Source organism: Neovison vison, chromosome 8, assembly GCF_020171115.1.
Source record: "Neovison vison isolate M4711 chromosome 8, ASM_NN_V1, whole genome shotgun sequence".
NCBI lineage: Eukaryota > Metazoa > Chordata > Mammalia > Carnivora > Mustelidae > Neogale > Neogale vison.
Window position 1 is genome coordinate 108,288,420 of NC_058098.1, and position 15,501 is coordinate 108,303,920.

Consider the following 15,501-nt stretch of genomic DNA (forward strand, 5'->3'; position numbering starts at 1 on the left):
TTTTGGATAAATCAATAGAAATATCCTCATACTTGGTCGTTTGTAAAAATGTAAACAAGCCAAAATTATATCAAATCTTTGCTAGTGTGCCCTTTCCAGGAAGTACTCACATACGCCCATAAAAGCCCGAACTCCCAGAGCTGGAGCCCACACGTTTTGGAAGTCTTCCATGGGCAAAAGGTGTTCAAGTGGTAATGGCTACTGTCAATGGGCAAAATCAACAGAATATACTGTATCTGAAGAAGATGACATAGGGGTGTTTTTTTTTTTTTTTTGCTTTTTTTAAATCAACAGCATGCTTTACAATTAAGTGGCAGTCAATTAGGGGTATAACATTTTTATGTCCAGGGGTCCCAGACCCCTGGTTAATAGCCTGCTGACAGACAGCACCATGGACTGCAGGGGTGGCTCTACTGCTCTGACGGGTCACCCGTCAAACTCCTGGGGTGCCGTTACAGGACTACCCCGGGCATCACAGCCTCTGGCTGATTAAAGATGGATGGTTTAGTAAGCCTTTAACTCTGATCCCAACGGCCCAAATGGAGTGCAGAAACCCTCCGTACAGATTGAAAACTACGTTACTGTTTATGTGGGAATATGTCAAAGCAGATCCATAACCCCTTTCTTAGCACGGACGCTTTAAGGTCTGCTCATGAAACGCCTGTGCCATCTTATACCATATTCTATTTAGTTACTGGGACTTGAATCCATCCATAAAACATTTTCAAATGGAAAACGGGAAAGGAGAAACAATGATGGGTCACACAGTCAATAGCTCACATTTCCCAAGTAAGCGCAGAATTATTACTAGTCATCTTAGGGGGAAGGAATAAAAACCAATTGTGGGGAGAGGGAGGGTGTGAGGAGAAGGAGTAAATAAAACATCATTACCCTCCTTGGGTAATATGCATTAAACTCGTCTCCAATACGCCGCAACTCCTGCGCAATCCACATCTCCGGGCGCATATCTGCAGGTACAGCCTGAGACTGCCTCCTGGAAGCTGCATCAGAACAAACAGAACAAAATCACATTGTTTTCCATAGATCATTTAGCACGTTCTAGAAGCAAGCCCATCTCCACACACTCTGCTTTGCTTTTAGACTCTCCCTAACTTCAGGACTGTGCACGACGTGACGGTGGGGAGGTCTGCTACCTCAGTTTGGTTAAAGAGTAATGGACAAAGAACTGACTTTTTTCAAAACCAGAGACTCGGAATTATAAAACCTAAAAATATTCTGGCCAGTGAATGAGCGTGCTTCCATTTCAAGACAGACTAACACAAAAGTGGTATAAAATAAAGATGACACCCTCCCCCGCAAAATCATACTTGAAACACAAAGGAGAACATAAAAAAAGCTAGGTTGTTGGTAAAATAACGACACCTTACTTCAAGGTAGAATTCCTAAGGAAATGTCAAACATCACACAGGAACAGGGATGAAGCGGTGGTCCTATTTCAATCTACAGAGTAAGGGAAAACCCGAGAACAGCAAGCTACCTGAATGAGCTCGTTTCTATGGCAGCAGGAGCAGCAACCCCATCCTTACAAGGGCTACCCCGTGCTCAAATTAAGACATACCTGTGAGTTCTGTCTCAGTATTAATGGAGCCCACAAAGGTGGATTCAAGTCTGCAAACCCCACACGGGGAGAGGAAATGTTCTGGGTAAAGGAGCAAAGGCATTTTTGAAAGAAGGAAAAAGAGGGAGGTTTGCCTTTTCATTAAGCTGTCACTAACATTCACACCCAGTCCCCCCAACCATTTGTTGATGGAAAGGCATGTGAAGGGAAGCAAAAACAGGAGTCATCAAAAGGCCCCAAAAGGCACCAGGAAGATGGCATTCTCCATACTCCAGAGTGAACAGTCTGGCACTGCAGGCACAGAAAGAGATGAGGTTCTTGGGCCTGTGACTTGTTAACTCACTGGTAGCAAGGACACGCTGTAGTCACAATTAGACACATGGGGTATGTTCTGACCACAGCAAAATATTTAAAAACCTGAAATGATCAGATTTTGCAATCTAGACATATGGCTTTCTGTTTTGTATTTTTGTAAAAATATTTTGTATGTGAGGTTTCTGAATTTTATGGTTGTAAGTAAATCTGATGTTGATTCATAGCTCTATAAAAGCACTTAAAAGCACACTCTGACAAAAAAAATTTTTCATGACGTCTTCTCAAAACTCTTGTCCATCTTCTTTGTCTCCCAACCCCTACCCAAAGGAATCCAACAATGATGCCCACAAAGAGGGAGTGCCTGAGAGAGGGTGGGCATGGAGTGTGCTGTGTGTGTGTTGTGTGTGTTGTGGGTGTACATGCGTGCATGTGAAGAATGCACATGGGTGCTCTCCAGAATTATCTGTGCTCTGTGAGTAAGACAAGGGGAAGAAGGTTCCTAAGGAAAGCCCTAGGAGAGAACGTGAAGGCTGACCACAGAGAAACGTCTAGGATAAGCCCCTGAATACACCCCCAACCACATAAAAAATTACTCTGGCTGTATCTTTGCCACACAGTTTTATCATTATTCTGTAAAAGCCTATTAAAATTAAATTTTAAATGGCCAAAACTGGCAAGAAACAGAATTTCAGGGTAGATGTGATGCCAGGTGGTGATATAATAGCTCACTTCCTCCTCTTGGGTTTACAGCGCTTTGGTCTGTCACAGGTCCCTGATCATTACTATTCCTTTTATACTATCAGCAATCAAGTGGTTCTCCCGCCCCAACTTCAGATGCCATTAAAAAAGTCGACTCACCCCTGAGAGAAAGGAAAGCTCTTAGAATGCCTACTACACCCAGAGCCTGAAGGTCTGGTGTGAGTCATTTCATGTCATCCTGCTCTCCGGGCCTGCAGGGACACAGCTGCCCCATCCACAGGTGACCAGACTAGCAAGCAGACACCGTATGGCCATCTCACAGCTACTGCCACATGCCTCTCCAGGGTTTCAGAGCCCCCACCTGTCTGTCACTATGCAAGGCTTTCTCGAAGAGTATCTGCTCTCAGGGGCGCCTGACTGGCCCACTGGGTGGAGCATGTGATTCTGGATCTCGGGTTTGTGAGTTCAAGCCTCACGTTGTGCATACAATTTACTTAAAAACAAAATAAAACTAAAATAATAAAAAAAGAGTAATCTGTTTTTAATCCTAAAGTCGGAAATGAAAAAAAAATACCAATTATCCAAAAAAAAAAAAAATGTGTAAACTATAGATAGTGTGTCTTATAAAGATGGTAAGACAGGCAAAAAACACCTGGAAATTACCCAGTGCTTAATCAAGACATTCACTAATGTACCCAACGAATGCTAATAACGCTGGTGCCAGACACTATTCTAGCAGGTGCTCTCCGTATAGCAACCACACAGGACAAGCCCTACTCCGGTGGAGTTGACATCCTTGCGGATTAAATTTCGACACTTAAATGTGAAGTTTCTCTGGACACGACACTTGGAAGAAACCTTGGGATCTGTTACAACATGAAACAAAAATAACTCCCACAGTTAATTTCCACCAACCCGGAGATGAAGCCTACTGCCTTCTCCTTCACACCCTTACTTTACTTACTCTGCGTGTGGTTTGGAAGGTTCTGCCTAGCTTACGCCTGGGCTGGTAACCATCAAAGGGGTCAGTCTTGTGTCAGAAGTCGGCTTATCATCCAACTAGCACCTAGTGAACACGTCAACCCAGCCAGCAGCCAAGAAGGAAATATGGAACCTTGGTGGCCAGACTCAACGTGTTCCCAGAGATAAGTGCTCTGCTGTATTTTGGGAAAGGAGGCAAAGGAGTTTCTTCTCTAAGTGTTTCTTCTCTAGGCAAGAACAGTTTGATAGCTTAAATAAATGTACAGACACAAACATACCCACGAAGTCTGTGGCAGTGAGACACAGGGTGGGAGTGTCTGTGGGAGGCCCAGGAGGCCGCCCGCTCTTGGGTTTCCTAGGCAACTCTGGTGCGGATGCTCCACAGCCCAGACCCCAAGAACACTGAGCAACAGGCAAGGCACCTCAGGGACGTCCTGGAGTTTTAAGGAACCCAAGATACTGGATCCGACCCATCTAAGCAGACACCGACTGGTTAGAACAACAGATCAGAGCTCTCTATCTGTACTTAGGTGTATTTTTGTTTAAGCTGACCTAGATGAGTAACAACACCATCTAATCCAATAACAACACTAGAAATTAACTTCTGCCAAGAGACTGATCTGCCTGGACTACTCTAATACAGCAGAGTCACCATTTGGCTCTTGAAGAAACTGGTTTTTTTTGTTTCTTGTTCCCTGAACTCTGTTAAAGCTAAAATGACTATCATTCATTCTGCAATAAAACCTACCTAACATGTATGGAGTAGACAGCTTGTTTAAGACAAAGTTCTATTCTGAATACCCTGAAGGGCATCCTATTCCTGTATTTTAAAAGGGAAGTCTTAATCTCAGTACAGTTTTTCAACATAAATTTCAAAGATAATTTCCAAAGTGACCAAAATATCTTCTCTTTTGGGGGTGGGGGAAGATGTTCTCAACCTTATCACTAGTTTAATCTTAGTGTCCTATTTGGCCTCATGTCACACAAGAACCCACCGGAACAAAAGATGGGGGTCAGGATGACCCTAGAGAATGAGTCTGTCGGCCCCGTGGTAGTGCTGGTCAAAGCTCAAAGTCATTTGTTTAATTCTGCGCCACTGTCACCCAGAGCGTGAACCCCCACAACAGTGAAGGATTCAGGGGATGGTCTTCTAAAAGGTGCACCTGAAGCAGGTGGGGCTCAGAGGCAGGGAATATTCAAAGCCAATCTACCCTCACTGTCATAATTCTACCCAGATACTGACCTGACTACACCCATTATAATAACATAGTCCACCTATCAAAAAGATAACATATTTCTCGTCTGTAAGTATCAAGCACAAATATGCAACTTTCTATCCACAATGTGTTTCACAACCATAAATGTGGATACCTGATCAATAAAATGGGTCTGTACTTGAAACAGAAACTCTTATTATTAGTCAAGAAAATAAAAATTTTAGCTTATAAGGCAATTTTACATGCACATAAAAAATTCTCCAAAGGGAAAATTCTGGTGAGATGTATTTTGCCCATTAAAAAATGTAATTTCCGCATTTAAGAAATCAGGTCACTCTGTGAACCTGACACTAATACTTAGGGGAAAATAAAAAAACAGAATAAAATATATACTGATCTAAATGTAAAGCTACCACAAAGCAGTAACCTAAAGCCCACGAAAGGCCAGCTCGTATCCTACAAGCACCAGACTGGCCTGGGGGAACCTGCTGGGTCCAGATTTTCTAACCAAAGCTATGAATCAAAAATAAAACAACTGTGCCGGACATAGGCAATTCTGTCAAAAGTGTGAAATGTTTGCTGAATTTTCATCAAAACTCTTAGAAACAATCTTTTGAAATCCAGAATTTACTGTACCATTATTTCCTACAGAAAATCTAATTAATTCATTTCTCTATACCAGTGTTGGTGGAACAGGGAAGGAGGGAAAGGAGGACTTTTTTTTTTTTTTTTAAGATTTTATTTATTTGACAAAGATCACAAGTAGGCAGAGAGGCAGGCAGAGAGAAAGGGGCAAGCAGGCTCCCTGCTGAGCAGAGAGCTTGATGCAGGGCTCGATCCTAAGATACTGGGATCATGACCTGAGCTGAAGGCAGAGGCTTAACCCACTGAGCCACCCAGGCGCCCCAGGAGGACATTTTTTAATGTCAGAGAACTTTGAGTTATGCAAAGACATGTGGTATTTAATTAACAGATTGTTCTGGTTCCACTACAGAACATTTTCCAACCCATATGGTAATTTCAAATCTTAGACGCTTAGCAATTGAAAAAATTAATGTCGTGGTTAAGTGGCTGATAGTGAAATCAGGCTGGGGCTTTCAGAAAGGGCTTTCTGTAGCACTGTCAGCTAAGGTGGGAAAATGGAAAAAAATAAAAATAAAAACCCGAGATTGTCAATTCATAGTGAGCTCGACATCAGCCAAACCAAACCTTCTGACTTTTCCTGAACGCTCACCTGCCTCCACCCCACTGCTACCAACAGCAGGTGTTAAAGTAACGAAGGTCCCATCACAACACCACTGCCACTGTTTCCATACCCAGCTGTTTTGCTCTGTGAGGGTGCGGAGAAACCCCCGTGTGGGGCATGCGTGTGTGCTGGGGGTACCATGTCCCATGTGGGCTCATTCTGAGCAACAGGATTGGTGTAGCTCTCACTTCGAGGGGCAGCCACTATTCCACCTAGTGGGTCCCTACTGGTATTTCAAGTGCAGAACCAGAAACCAAATTAAAATTCACGGAAATACATCACACTGTTCTGTTTTCAGATGTTCGGTAATCCACAAATACTTAGGCAGAATCAAGATTAGATTTTAAAGTAGTCAGCATGAATTAAGCTTTGAATATGTATCCAACTCAGAGCCGAGGAAGGATTTCTCAGACTCTGAACAGATATGGAATGTATGACTTTGAAGACATGATGGTTTTTATTTTCAACACATAGCGGATCATACTTAGACAAGCACACATTTTGCCTGGCACTTACCAGGGGCTGTGGGGGCCCTTCCTCTCAGCATCTCAGGGTCATCCATCTTTATTCCCTGAGGAGAGTCTTAATTTAACCCAAAGCCATAAATAAGGACCCTCTAAAAGACCATTTCTCTGTTGGCTCTGAAACCAGTGCCAAACCACTTCCAAAAGAGAATTCCAAAAATGTTCAGAAGAAACACCGCCTTTGCAGGTGACCGTTTTAAAGCATGACATTCATTTGGGAAAATAAAAATTCTGGGATGTCAACTCAACCTGATAGTCTCATTTAAGTGAGTATCTTCAGAAATAGCTTTATCAAGTCACAGCTACCCACAAGCTTACAAGAGGAAAAAGGACATAGCCAGCAGGCCGGCTAAGTGATCAGGCCCACATGCCCCAGGATTCCCAGTTAGCCGTGGAGGAAAGAGTGACTGCCACTCTATTAAGTTTCACTGCAGAAGATGCTGTAAGAATCACCTTTAGAAACTCCAATCGTTCTCAGAAATGAGCCGGAACCCAATCTCACTGCATGTACCCCCCCCCCATCTGTTTCTCCCTTGCATCACTTTATTTGTTGATAAATCTTGTGTCAGTTGCACAAGGGCCCCTGGAGGATCATGACAGCAATGAGAAATAAAACACCGTGATCGCAGCATCGGTGCTCACAAAGTCCCTCCATCTGTTTTCCCGGGTACACACTGGTGTCAAGCCTGGGCGGTTGTGTGGTGAATTCACGACAGTCCTTTACAAACAGCTGCTCGGAGACAGCACCACCACAAATAATGAAGTTCAGGAGAGGAAGCCAGTGTTTTATACTTACTCCTTTCAGTGCGTGTTGCCCATGCTTTTATGTGGCCTTGAGTAAGAAAGTCAAAACAAGCTGCTTTGATCCACTTCCAGGCTGACCATTTGGAAACTGCCAGTAAACCACCGCTGTGAAGCTGGACAGAAGTCTGGAGACCAGCATGCATCATCTCTCCCCTTCTACCATTATGTTTCTCACAGGGAAATTCGAATCTAAGGCATTAAGACCAATGTGTATGATTCCTCTTCTCTCATTGACTGTTCATCATCAGAAGACCTACTTACCCATTTCACCTGAGCTGCGGCCCCCCAACACGTGTTCCCAACTGTACTAGAAGCCAGTGACATGCTAGCAGCAAACCCAGACTGAGTTTTTAGGTATCTGTCCAAAGACATACCCTGCCAGCGCTCAATCAGAGCAGAAGTCCAGCATCTCAGGCAGGTGGGAGACCCGGCACAGGGGCCACCAGATGCCAGGTCACCTGGCCTTGGTGCCCACTGCCCGGTGGGTGGCCTGCTTTTTCCCAAGGCAGTGCGGTCCTCACTGAAGGGCATTAGCTGCTACGAAGTGCTCCCCCATAGGAAGCGGAAATGTCCCCCTTCCAACTCCCACCCCAATCTTGCTTCTGTCCCCTGGACCTAGAAAGACAATCTATGGTCCCTCTCCATTATTATCTCCTCTCTTCTTTTTTCTTTCTCTTTTTTAAGTTGGCTCCATGCCCAGTGTGGAGCCCAGTGTGGGGTCCAAACTCAAGACCCTGAGATCAAGACTTGAGCTGAGATCAAGAGTCGGGTGCTTAACCAAATGAGGCCACCCAGGTGCCCCTCACCTCTCTTTAATTAAGGAAGCTGCCACCACGTGCCCCAAACCTGGTCCTGAACCAGTTCCTTCCCTGAGTGTTCTCTGGCGAGCAGTGGGAAGGCCCAGCATCACCACCCCGGTCCCCCTTGGCATGCTCCAGAAAAGGGCTGCCAGAAGAGCGCTCGGTGGTCTGCACTAGGTCTGATGGGGGCCGGACACGGGATGCTACTGCTGCTCTTTGCTTTCCCTACACTGAGCCGAGCCGCACCCTGTCTCTCAGACAGCTGCAGCTCCATTCTCTAGTCTTAAATTCCACTCAGAGGATTACAGGGGATTTGACTGTGCCATCTTATTTCAAAAAACAAAAATAACTCCCAAACTAGGTACAGTCAAATGAAAAGCAGCTCTGAGCTTGCTTTAAGACAGAGACATGTACCCAATGTCCCTTGTACTGACAGTGCAGGCCATCTCCTATCCAGACCGTTTATTCCACCATTTACTCCATCGCAACCACAAAGAAAGAAGTGCTCTTTGGAGATCTTTTAAAAGTAAATACAGGACTCCGTACATTAATTCACGTAAAACCGTTCCTTAAGAATAAAGTGTTAAAAAAAGCTTGAAGTTACTACCTTTCAGTGACTTGTAATGTTATACCTAGCTAAAAATTGGGGAGGAAATGAAAATTTAAACCACAAATATAAAAATTCCTGACTACAGAATAAGTGTGGCTTCCTTTATGAAATTTAACACTGGCAGCAGGAAACAGGTGACAAAAATCTCTTCTAATTCAAATTAAGGCCTTAAAATTACTGTATTTCATCTCTGTGGTAGTGAAGGCCAAGACTTGGAGCAAAAACAGATTCCCAAGAAGCTACATCTTGAGCAGTTTTTCTTTTAATTATTTTTATAAAATTTTTATTTATTTGACACAGAGAGAGAGCCCAAGCAGGGGGAGTGGCAAGCAGAGGGAGAAGAAGGTTCCCTGATGAGCAGGGAGCCCAGTGTGGGACTTGATCCCAGGACCCTGTGATCATGACCTGAGCCAAAAAAAGATGCTTAACCAACTGAGCCACCCAGGTGCCCCTTAAGCAGTTTTGAATCAAAACTTCCCCAGTTGGAATTTATAATCGCCATCCACCAAGTAAAGAACTAACCCATTGCCCACACATCTGTGCTAACACAGATGTGTGGGCAGTGGGAACACACCAGAAGTCTGAGGTGCACTGAAGGCTTCTCCCTTACAACAAATTCAGGAAAGGCAGCTGCCTCTTTTTACTGCCCATCATATGAGAAAACTTGACACCTCAATTCCAGACGGTCTTTGGTGTAATCACAAAGATGTAATCGTTGTGCTTGGACACATAACGGTTTACATATCTGTCCTTAACAGACTGACTCGGGCTGGGTGGCTCCTCCCTAGAAAACTCAAAGCTTGTGCGACCTGATTGAGCACAAGCACGTTTAGGCTGAAAGTATGTGTCCCACCTCAAAGGGATGCAGGTGAACACATGCCCCGCATGCCTTTTGTAGGGAACTCAATAATAAATAGAATGTTACAAGAACTAAATGTGGCATGTGAAATAAGGACACTGGAAGGCTCAAGCCAGTGGAACACCGGAGTGGTATGGTGTGTAGTCAATGAGAAACATGGGTTAAGCCTCAAGTTCCTTCATCCACTGACTAGCCTGTATTCATGTTCAGGACACTACAAAACCTTTTCGTAACTCAGTAATTACAGGGGAGAAGGCCAGGCATTGCCTGTAAACCACACAAATGTTAGGTAAGAAACTGTCCTATGTTCTTCCACAAGGAAAAAGCAAGGAAGTTAGGGTTACCACTGGCGCAAGTCCAAGCATAAGTTATGTGGAATTCTGTGCTGAAAGACTATGAGATCTGGTGGTTTTGAAGGTCTTTTATCTGTTTTGGTTTATACTTGCTTCTTCCTCCTCCTCAGTACCCATGACCCCTGCAGGGTAGACACAGCTGCTGGCCCAGCTCTGATGCCTCATGGGTTTATAAACTGGGTAAAATGATTTGACTACCCCTGTACTTAGAAACCATCTTTGCAATACAGATTCACCTGAGGTTACCATAATTCAGCACAAACCCCACCCCTGCCCTCTCCATTCCTCTGACCACTACTGAATGGCTACAACACCCTTCTCCATCAGAAGAGGACATTTGTGTCTCACCAGGTTGAGGGATGAGCCCCAGGGGCTGTAATACGTCAGTGGAGGGATCAAGACTAGACTGGGTCACCTTTTGTAACTTTCCACTCCCATATTCCATGACATACTATCAGTAAAATGAACTACAGAGAAAACAAAGCTGGTATATAGACTACAGCAGGCTTTCCTTACCAAGAAAACACAGTTCCAAGTTTCAAATAAGCACAGGGGGAATATTCAAGTGAAAAAAGGAGTCGTGGGCATTCATAAGCTGCATTAAATATTACCTGAATTCTCATTAAATCTACAAATATTTGGGCTCCTGCCATTATGCACCAAACGGTTTTCCTTCTTAAGTTGGTAAGTTTTTTTGACTAGTTTTAGTAGAAGTTAGGCTCAGGGGTAAGTAATATTGAGGTCTAATTACAAATATACACCAACATAGCATATGTCCAGAATTCATTTCTAGATTACTTTGTGTTAAAAAATTTCTCAAGAGGGGCACACCTGGGTGGCTCAGTTGGTTGAGTGTCTCACTCTCGGTTTCGGCTCAGGTGACAGTCTAGGGTCATGAGATTGAGCTGTGTGAACTGCGCAGGCTCCCCACTCATCAGGGAGTCTGTTTCAGATTCCCTCCTCCTCCCTGCCTGTCTTCCCCTCGCACTCTCAAATAAATAAATAAAATCTTAAAAAAATTGTTTTTCCTTTAGAAATGAAAAAACCAGAAAAAAAAAAAAAAACCCACAAGAAATCTTAGTCTGTCCTCCGACACATTTGTTCCATGAAAAAGTAACTGTCAGTAAACTAAGGTTGAGCAACTCAACTTGCCTCATACACCTGCATAGACACACATTTGTAAGAATCTGCAGATCCTTTCTGCTTAAGCCAGCTTCTTCTAAAAAGTCTCCGATTACTCAGTAAATCTATAAATTGGTTCTATCAAAATATTTCACTACAAGGGAATAGAAGAATGCTCTGGTCCAGGAACGTGACATATACGGGGGTGGGGGTAGTTCCCAGAGCAACTCAGAGAGTTGAGAATCATCACACTGAAACTGTTTTAATTTGAACCCTTCTCAGACTGAAATGACTGATTCCTTTGTTTTAAAAAATTTTAGCTTTGAAACCACTTTCACTCGTAAAGAAGGTCAGCAAAGCCCAAATTAAACAAGTCATCAGTGCCAAAGGCCCGAGTTCCCACCTCCAACATCAGATGTGCCCTCAACTGTTTCCAAATCTTGGGAGTTCTGCTTCTTGAAGGGACATAATATCCCAGCTCTCAGGGCTGCAGACACAATCCACGTGGTCAGCTGGTCTGTGTCGTCCCTGAGTGCAGATGCTGAAGGGTAGACACGCTCAGGCTGCAACTCAAGCACAGACCCCAGCCTCACGCAGGCCTGTGGGCACATGCAGACCGGCACACAAACAGGGGACGAACCGGGAACTGCCTGCCAGCAGCTCTTCTCAGGGGCTGCTTCCCTGGCTTCTCAGGGGCTTCCCGCCATCACTGTCTGGCTGAGCTGTAGCTACAAACCACAGGGATCTGCTCCAGGGCAGAGAACAGAGGAAATACAAAGTCAGTCTGGCTTTTCCAAAAGACACCAGGGATACCAACTCATTCTAATAAATACTGAAAACCACAACGGCACGGGCTCTTACAAACGGGGCTTAAACTTGTCCACCAGGGAAATGCTGTCTGTAGTGCTGGCATCAGTCACCTCATAGCACGTGAAGAAAAAGTTCTCAAGCAGCATTCATGAGTCTCTCATTCAAAAACAAAACCCCAAATTTAACAGATGGCTAAAAGAGCGTAACTTCCCTCAAAGCGGGGAGGGGGAGGAGCTGTTTTAAAATTCTTCATTCTATTCAAGCAATGAATATTTCTAATACTAAAACAGAAAGCAAAATATCTCATTTCCAAAATGGGGGCTTAATATTTGACTGCAGAAAAATGTAGGTTAGCCTGTGTCTTATGTCTCAGGACCATTCTTTCTCCAAATACACATGCTGAACTCTAGTCAAGTTTCTGCCAAGTGCAATGGGCCATCTCTCACAGGTGTCCCCGACATGGGCCCAGCTCAGACACAGTGCGGTTTCCAGATGTCTCTCCATGGTCCAAAGACTTGCCAAAGAAGCCAAGGTTCTTTGTAGGGTGATATGCAGGTTCATGGGCAGGTTAGGGGTGATTCAGACCTCCCCTTCCCACTCCCACCATGTCAGTTACTAGAAAAGACCTTCTTTGCATGTTTGTTCTGAGACCTAGGGGAGTCAGAATTATAGTAGCATTTCCAGATGAATTCACTTCCCTGTGAGTTTCCTATACTGCTGAAACAGCTCCTTTCCATAGAAAGCAGGAGAGAACATTCATTACTGTTAAACTTACTGAAAACCCATGGCTGCAACAGGTCGTTAAGAAGCAAGAAGAAATTAGCAACTGGGTTCCCACCAGATGCTTACTTTTTTTTTTTTAATTTTATTTATTATTTATTTATTTGATGAGCAGAGAGGGGGAGAGGGAGAAGCAGACTCCCCACTGATCAGGGAGCCCGATGTGGGCCTCGATCCCAGGACCCTGATGTCATGACCTGAACCAAAGGCAAACATTTAACCGACTGAGCCACCCAGGTGTCCCTTCTGGATGAAATCTTTACCAACATAAGGGGCAAGACACTTAATACTGAATCATACATGAGACAAGCTGTCAAAGGGACAAGCTGCTGGGTATGTTAAAATGAAGATTAAAATTAAAAGAAAATTTTATGTATGTATTGTATGTTAGATTTATTCTATTATAAATGCTAGTTATGATTTTGCCAACACAAAAAGGCACACAGGTAAGACTACTTGAAACTTGAATGCAAAAAATTTTGCTTTTAACCTTTTGATATATTGTCCTTCTAATCTTTGTTACACTTAACATACTTTGTAAACTTCTTGAACACCAATGTTTTTGCCTACCATAAACTCATGAGCTGGGCCTACTCTCCAGTGTGATGGTATCAGGACATGGGGCCTGTAGGAGGTGATTAGAGCCCCAGTGTAAAGCCTTCACGAACGGGACCAGTGCCTTTGTAAGAGGTCTCTCTCCATCATATGAGGACACAGTGAGAAGGCAGTGATATCTAAGTTTAGGAAGAGGGCCCTCCCCAGAACCTGGACGTGTTCAGCACCCTAATCTCAGTCTTCCAGCTTCCAGAAGCAGGAGATCAGTGTTTCTTGGTGAAGATACCCAGTCTGTGGTATTTTTGTTATAGCAGCAAAAACAGACTAAGACACTAAGATATCAGCAATAATTTTGTAACCTTTTCTAACAGAATTTTTGGCCAGCAGCATTTTCCATGCCATTATTCTTCTTAACATCATTAAGAAGACAGCACCACAGTCTGTCAAGAGGATGTGTAATAACTGAAGAGATTCCCCCATACCATTAAGACAGTCAACAGTTTTTCTTTTTTTCTTTTCCCCTGGCTGGGATAAATAATGCCATGATGACCCCTCTGTACACATGTGTCTTCTAGCATCTCCTGCAGAAGAAAGGAATGTAGGCCTCTCTCTGCTCTGTGGCTCCAGAGCAGGGTCTGAGTGTGAGTGGGTGGCACAGTGCTTAGAGCCTGGAGCACGGCATAGGGCCAAGTCCACAAGGTCTTACAGGACACGCATTTGGTTTCTGTCAACAGGACACCCACTGAGAAGGAAAGCAGTCTTGACTCACACGCCCCAGCACAGGTCCCAGCCACAGACTAAGGAGAACCACCAGAGGACACTGACCAGATGAGAAAGAAGCTAGACGTTCTGTCACATGAGGAATTTGTTGTGAGACTGAGCTGCCCCCACAAAGGAGGAATGAAGACCTATGAATTCTGGTGTGGGAAGTGGCAGCTGGGACAGGGAGAGGAGGTGGTCCATGGGAAGTCTCCCCCGCACCCTCAACACAGGCAGGGCGACCACAGACCAGGGGCATGAAGACATCTGGGCACTAGGCAAGGGCTCCAATTCCTTCGTGAACAAGGATGTCAGGAGCAAGGTATCAGACTGCCTAGCATTCAGTTCTATGCACATCTTCCAACCTAACACCACAAATCCTGACACATAAAACAACACAAGTCAATGCACAATGAATCTCTTTTTCTGCCTTATAGTGCAATCAGGCAGGACTACAGGGCTTATTTTCTCTAATAAGTTCCCCTACAGCACGTGGAACCTGACTGGAATGACAGGACATGGGAGAGAAGCCAGGTGGACACCCCATGGGCTCACCACCAAGGTCATCCACAAGGCAGCTACCATGAGAGAGACTGCAGTTACCATCTAAAAACAGTGGCTAGGAGTACTGCTAAATCTCTTGATGTGAAAAGCCCATTATTCCACAGACTGAAAACAGAGGGTGACGGAGGCAGTGGCTACAATTCCAAGCAGTACTCTGTAGTTATAGCCAATCAATAATACCCATCATAAGTACTTAGTTAAAAGAAGATACAGACTTCTAATCCCACCAAGGTGGTGTCAACCCCAACCCCCCCGGTCCCTAGAGAGCACAATAAACAAGAAAATACTAAAAGGGGAAGAAGAGGTGGGCTGCTTGGGGACCCCGGGACTTGAGGAATGACATGGCCGAGAGGTCCCTGCTTCTTCATTACTTTCCATACTTCCTGCACAGGGTCCTGAGGAGTTCTCCAACTGTCGGGCTCCAACTCTCACAGAGACAGCGCTCCCAGGAAAGGCTGGTCTAACCTGGCGAGAGCACTGGGGAGAGGGTGGCCTCACAAGATTACACCTTCTTGGCGATAGCCGCCCCACCCCAGCTGAACACCACACGTGCAGTTTCAGCATGGCCAGGCCAGGACCTGGGATTCCACCACCAGATTGTGTTAGCAGGCTAAGAGGGAGCTGATCTGCCAGGCTCTCCCTGCAGAGGCAGGCAGAGCCAATCCCGCTGCCCTGCCAGAACAGTATTGGAGAAATCACGCGGGTGTTATCTCTCATTCCCTGCCCAGTGGAAGCAAATGATGCTAATTCCACCCCCTTCCAGGGCAGCACTGGGGCCCAGCAGCAAGCTGACCCTCCAACCCCACTAAGCAGCAAGAAGGTGGTACAAAGTGAGGTTTATTGCCACTTCTCAAACACACATACACACACATGCGCATGTACCCTCTATCAGCAGGCCCGGCAACATGCTGGGCCCCCACCCCC

General features: G+C 44.9%; 1 protein-coding gene across 7 annotated transcripts in view; it reads right to left on the bottom strand.

The window, feature by feature from the left end:
* Positions 1-15,501, bottom strand: part of BCL2L11 (BCL2 like 11) — a 45,319-nt gene that overhangs the window by 15,710 nt on the left and 14,108 nt on the right. For 6 of the 7 annotated variants that reach the window (XR_006386007.1, XR_006386008.1, XM_044261630.1 and 3 more), the window contains one exon: positions 892-1,001. The exons of the other annotated variant lie outside the window; for it this stretch is intronic. Coding sequence is in view for 4 of the 6 variants with exons in the window: in XM_044261630.1 (XP_044117565.1) it covers positions 892-1,001 (110 nt within the window). In the remaining 2 variants the exon portion in view is untranslated. The remainder of the gene's footprint in view (positions 1-891; positions 1,002-15,501) is intronic. 7 annotated transcript variants of the gene reach the window in all.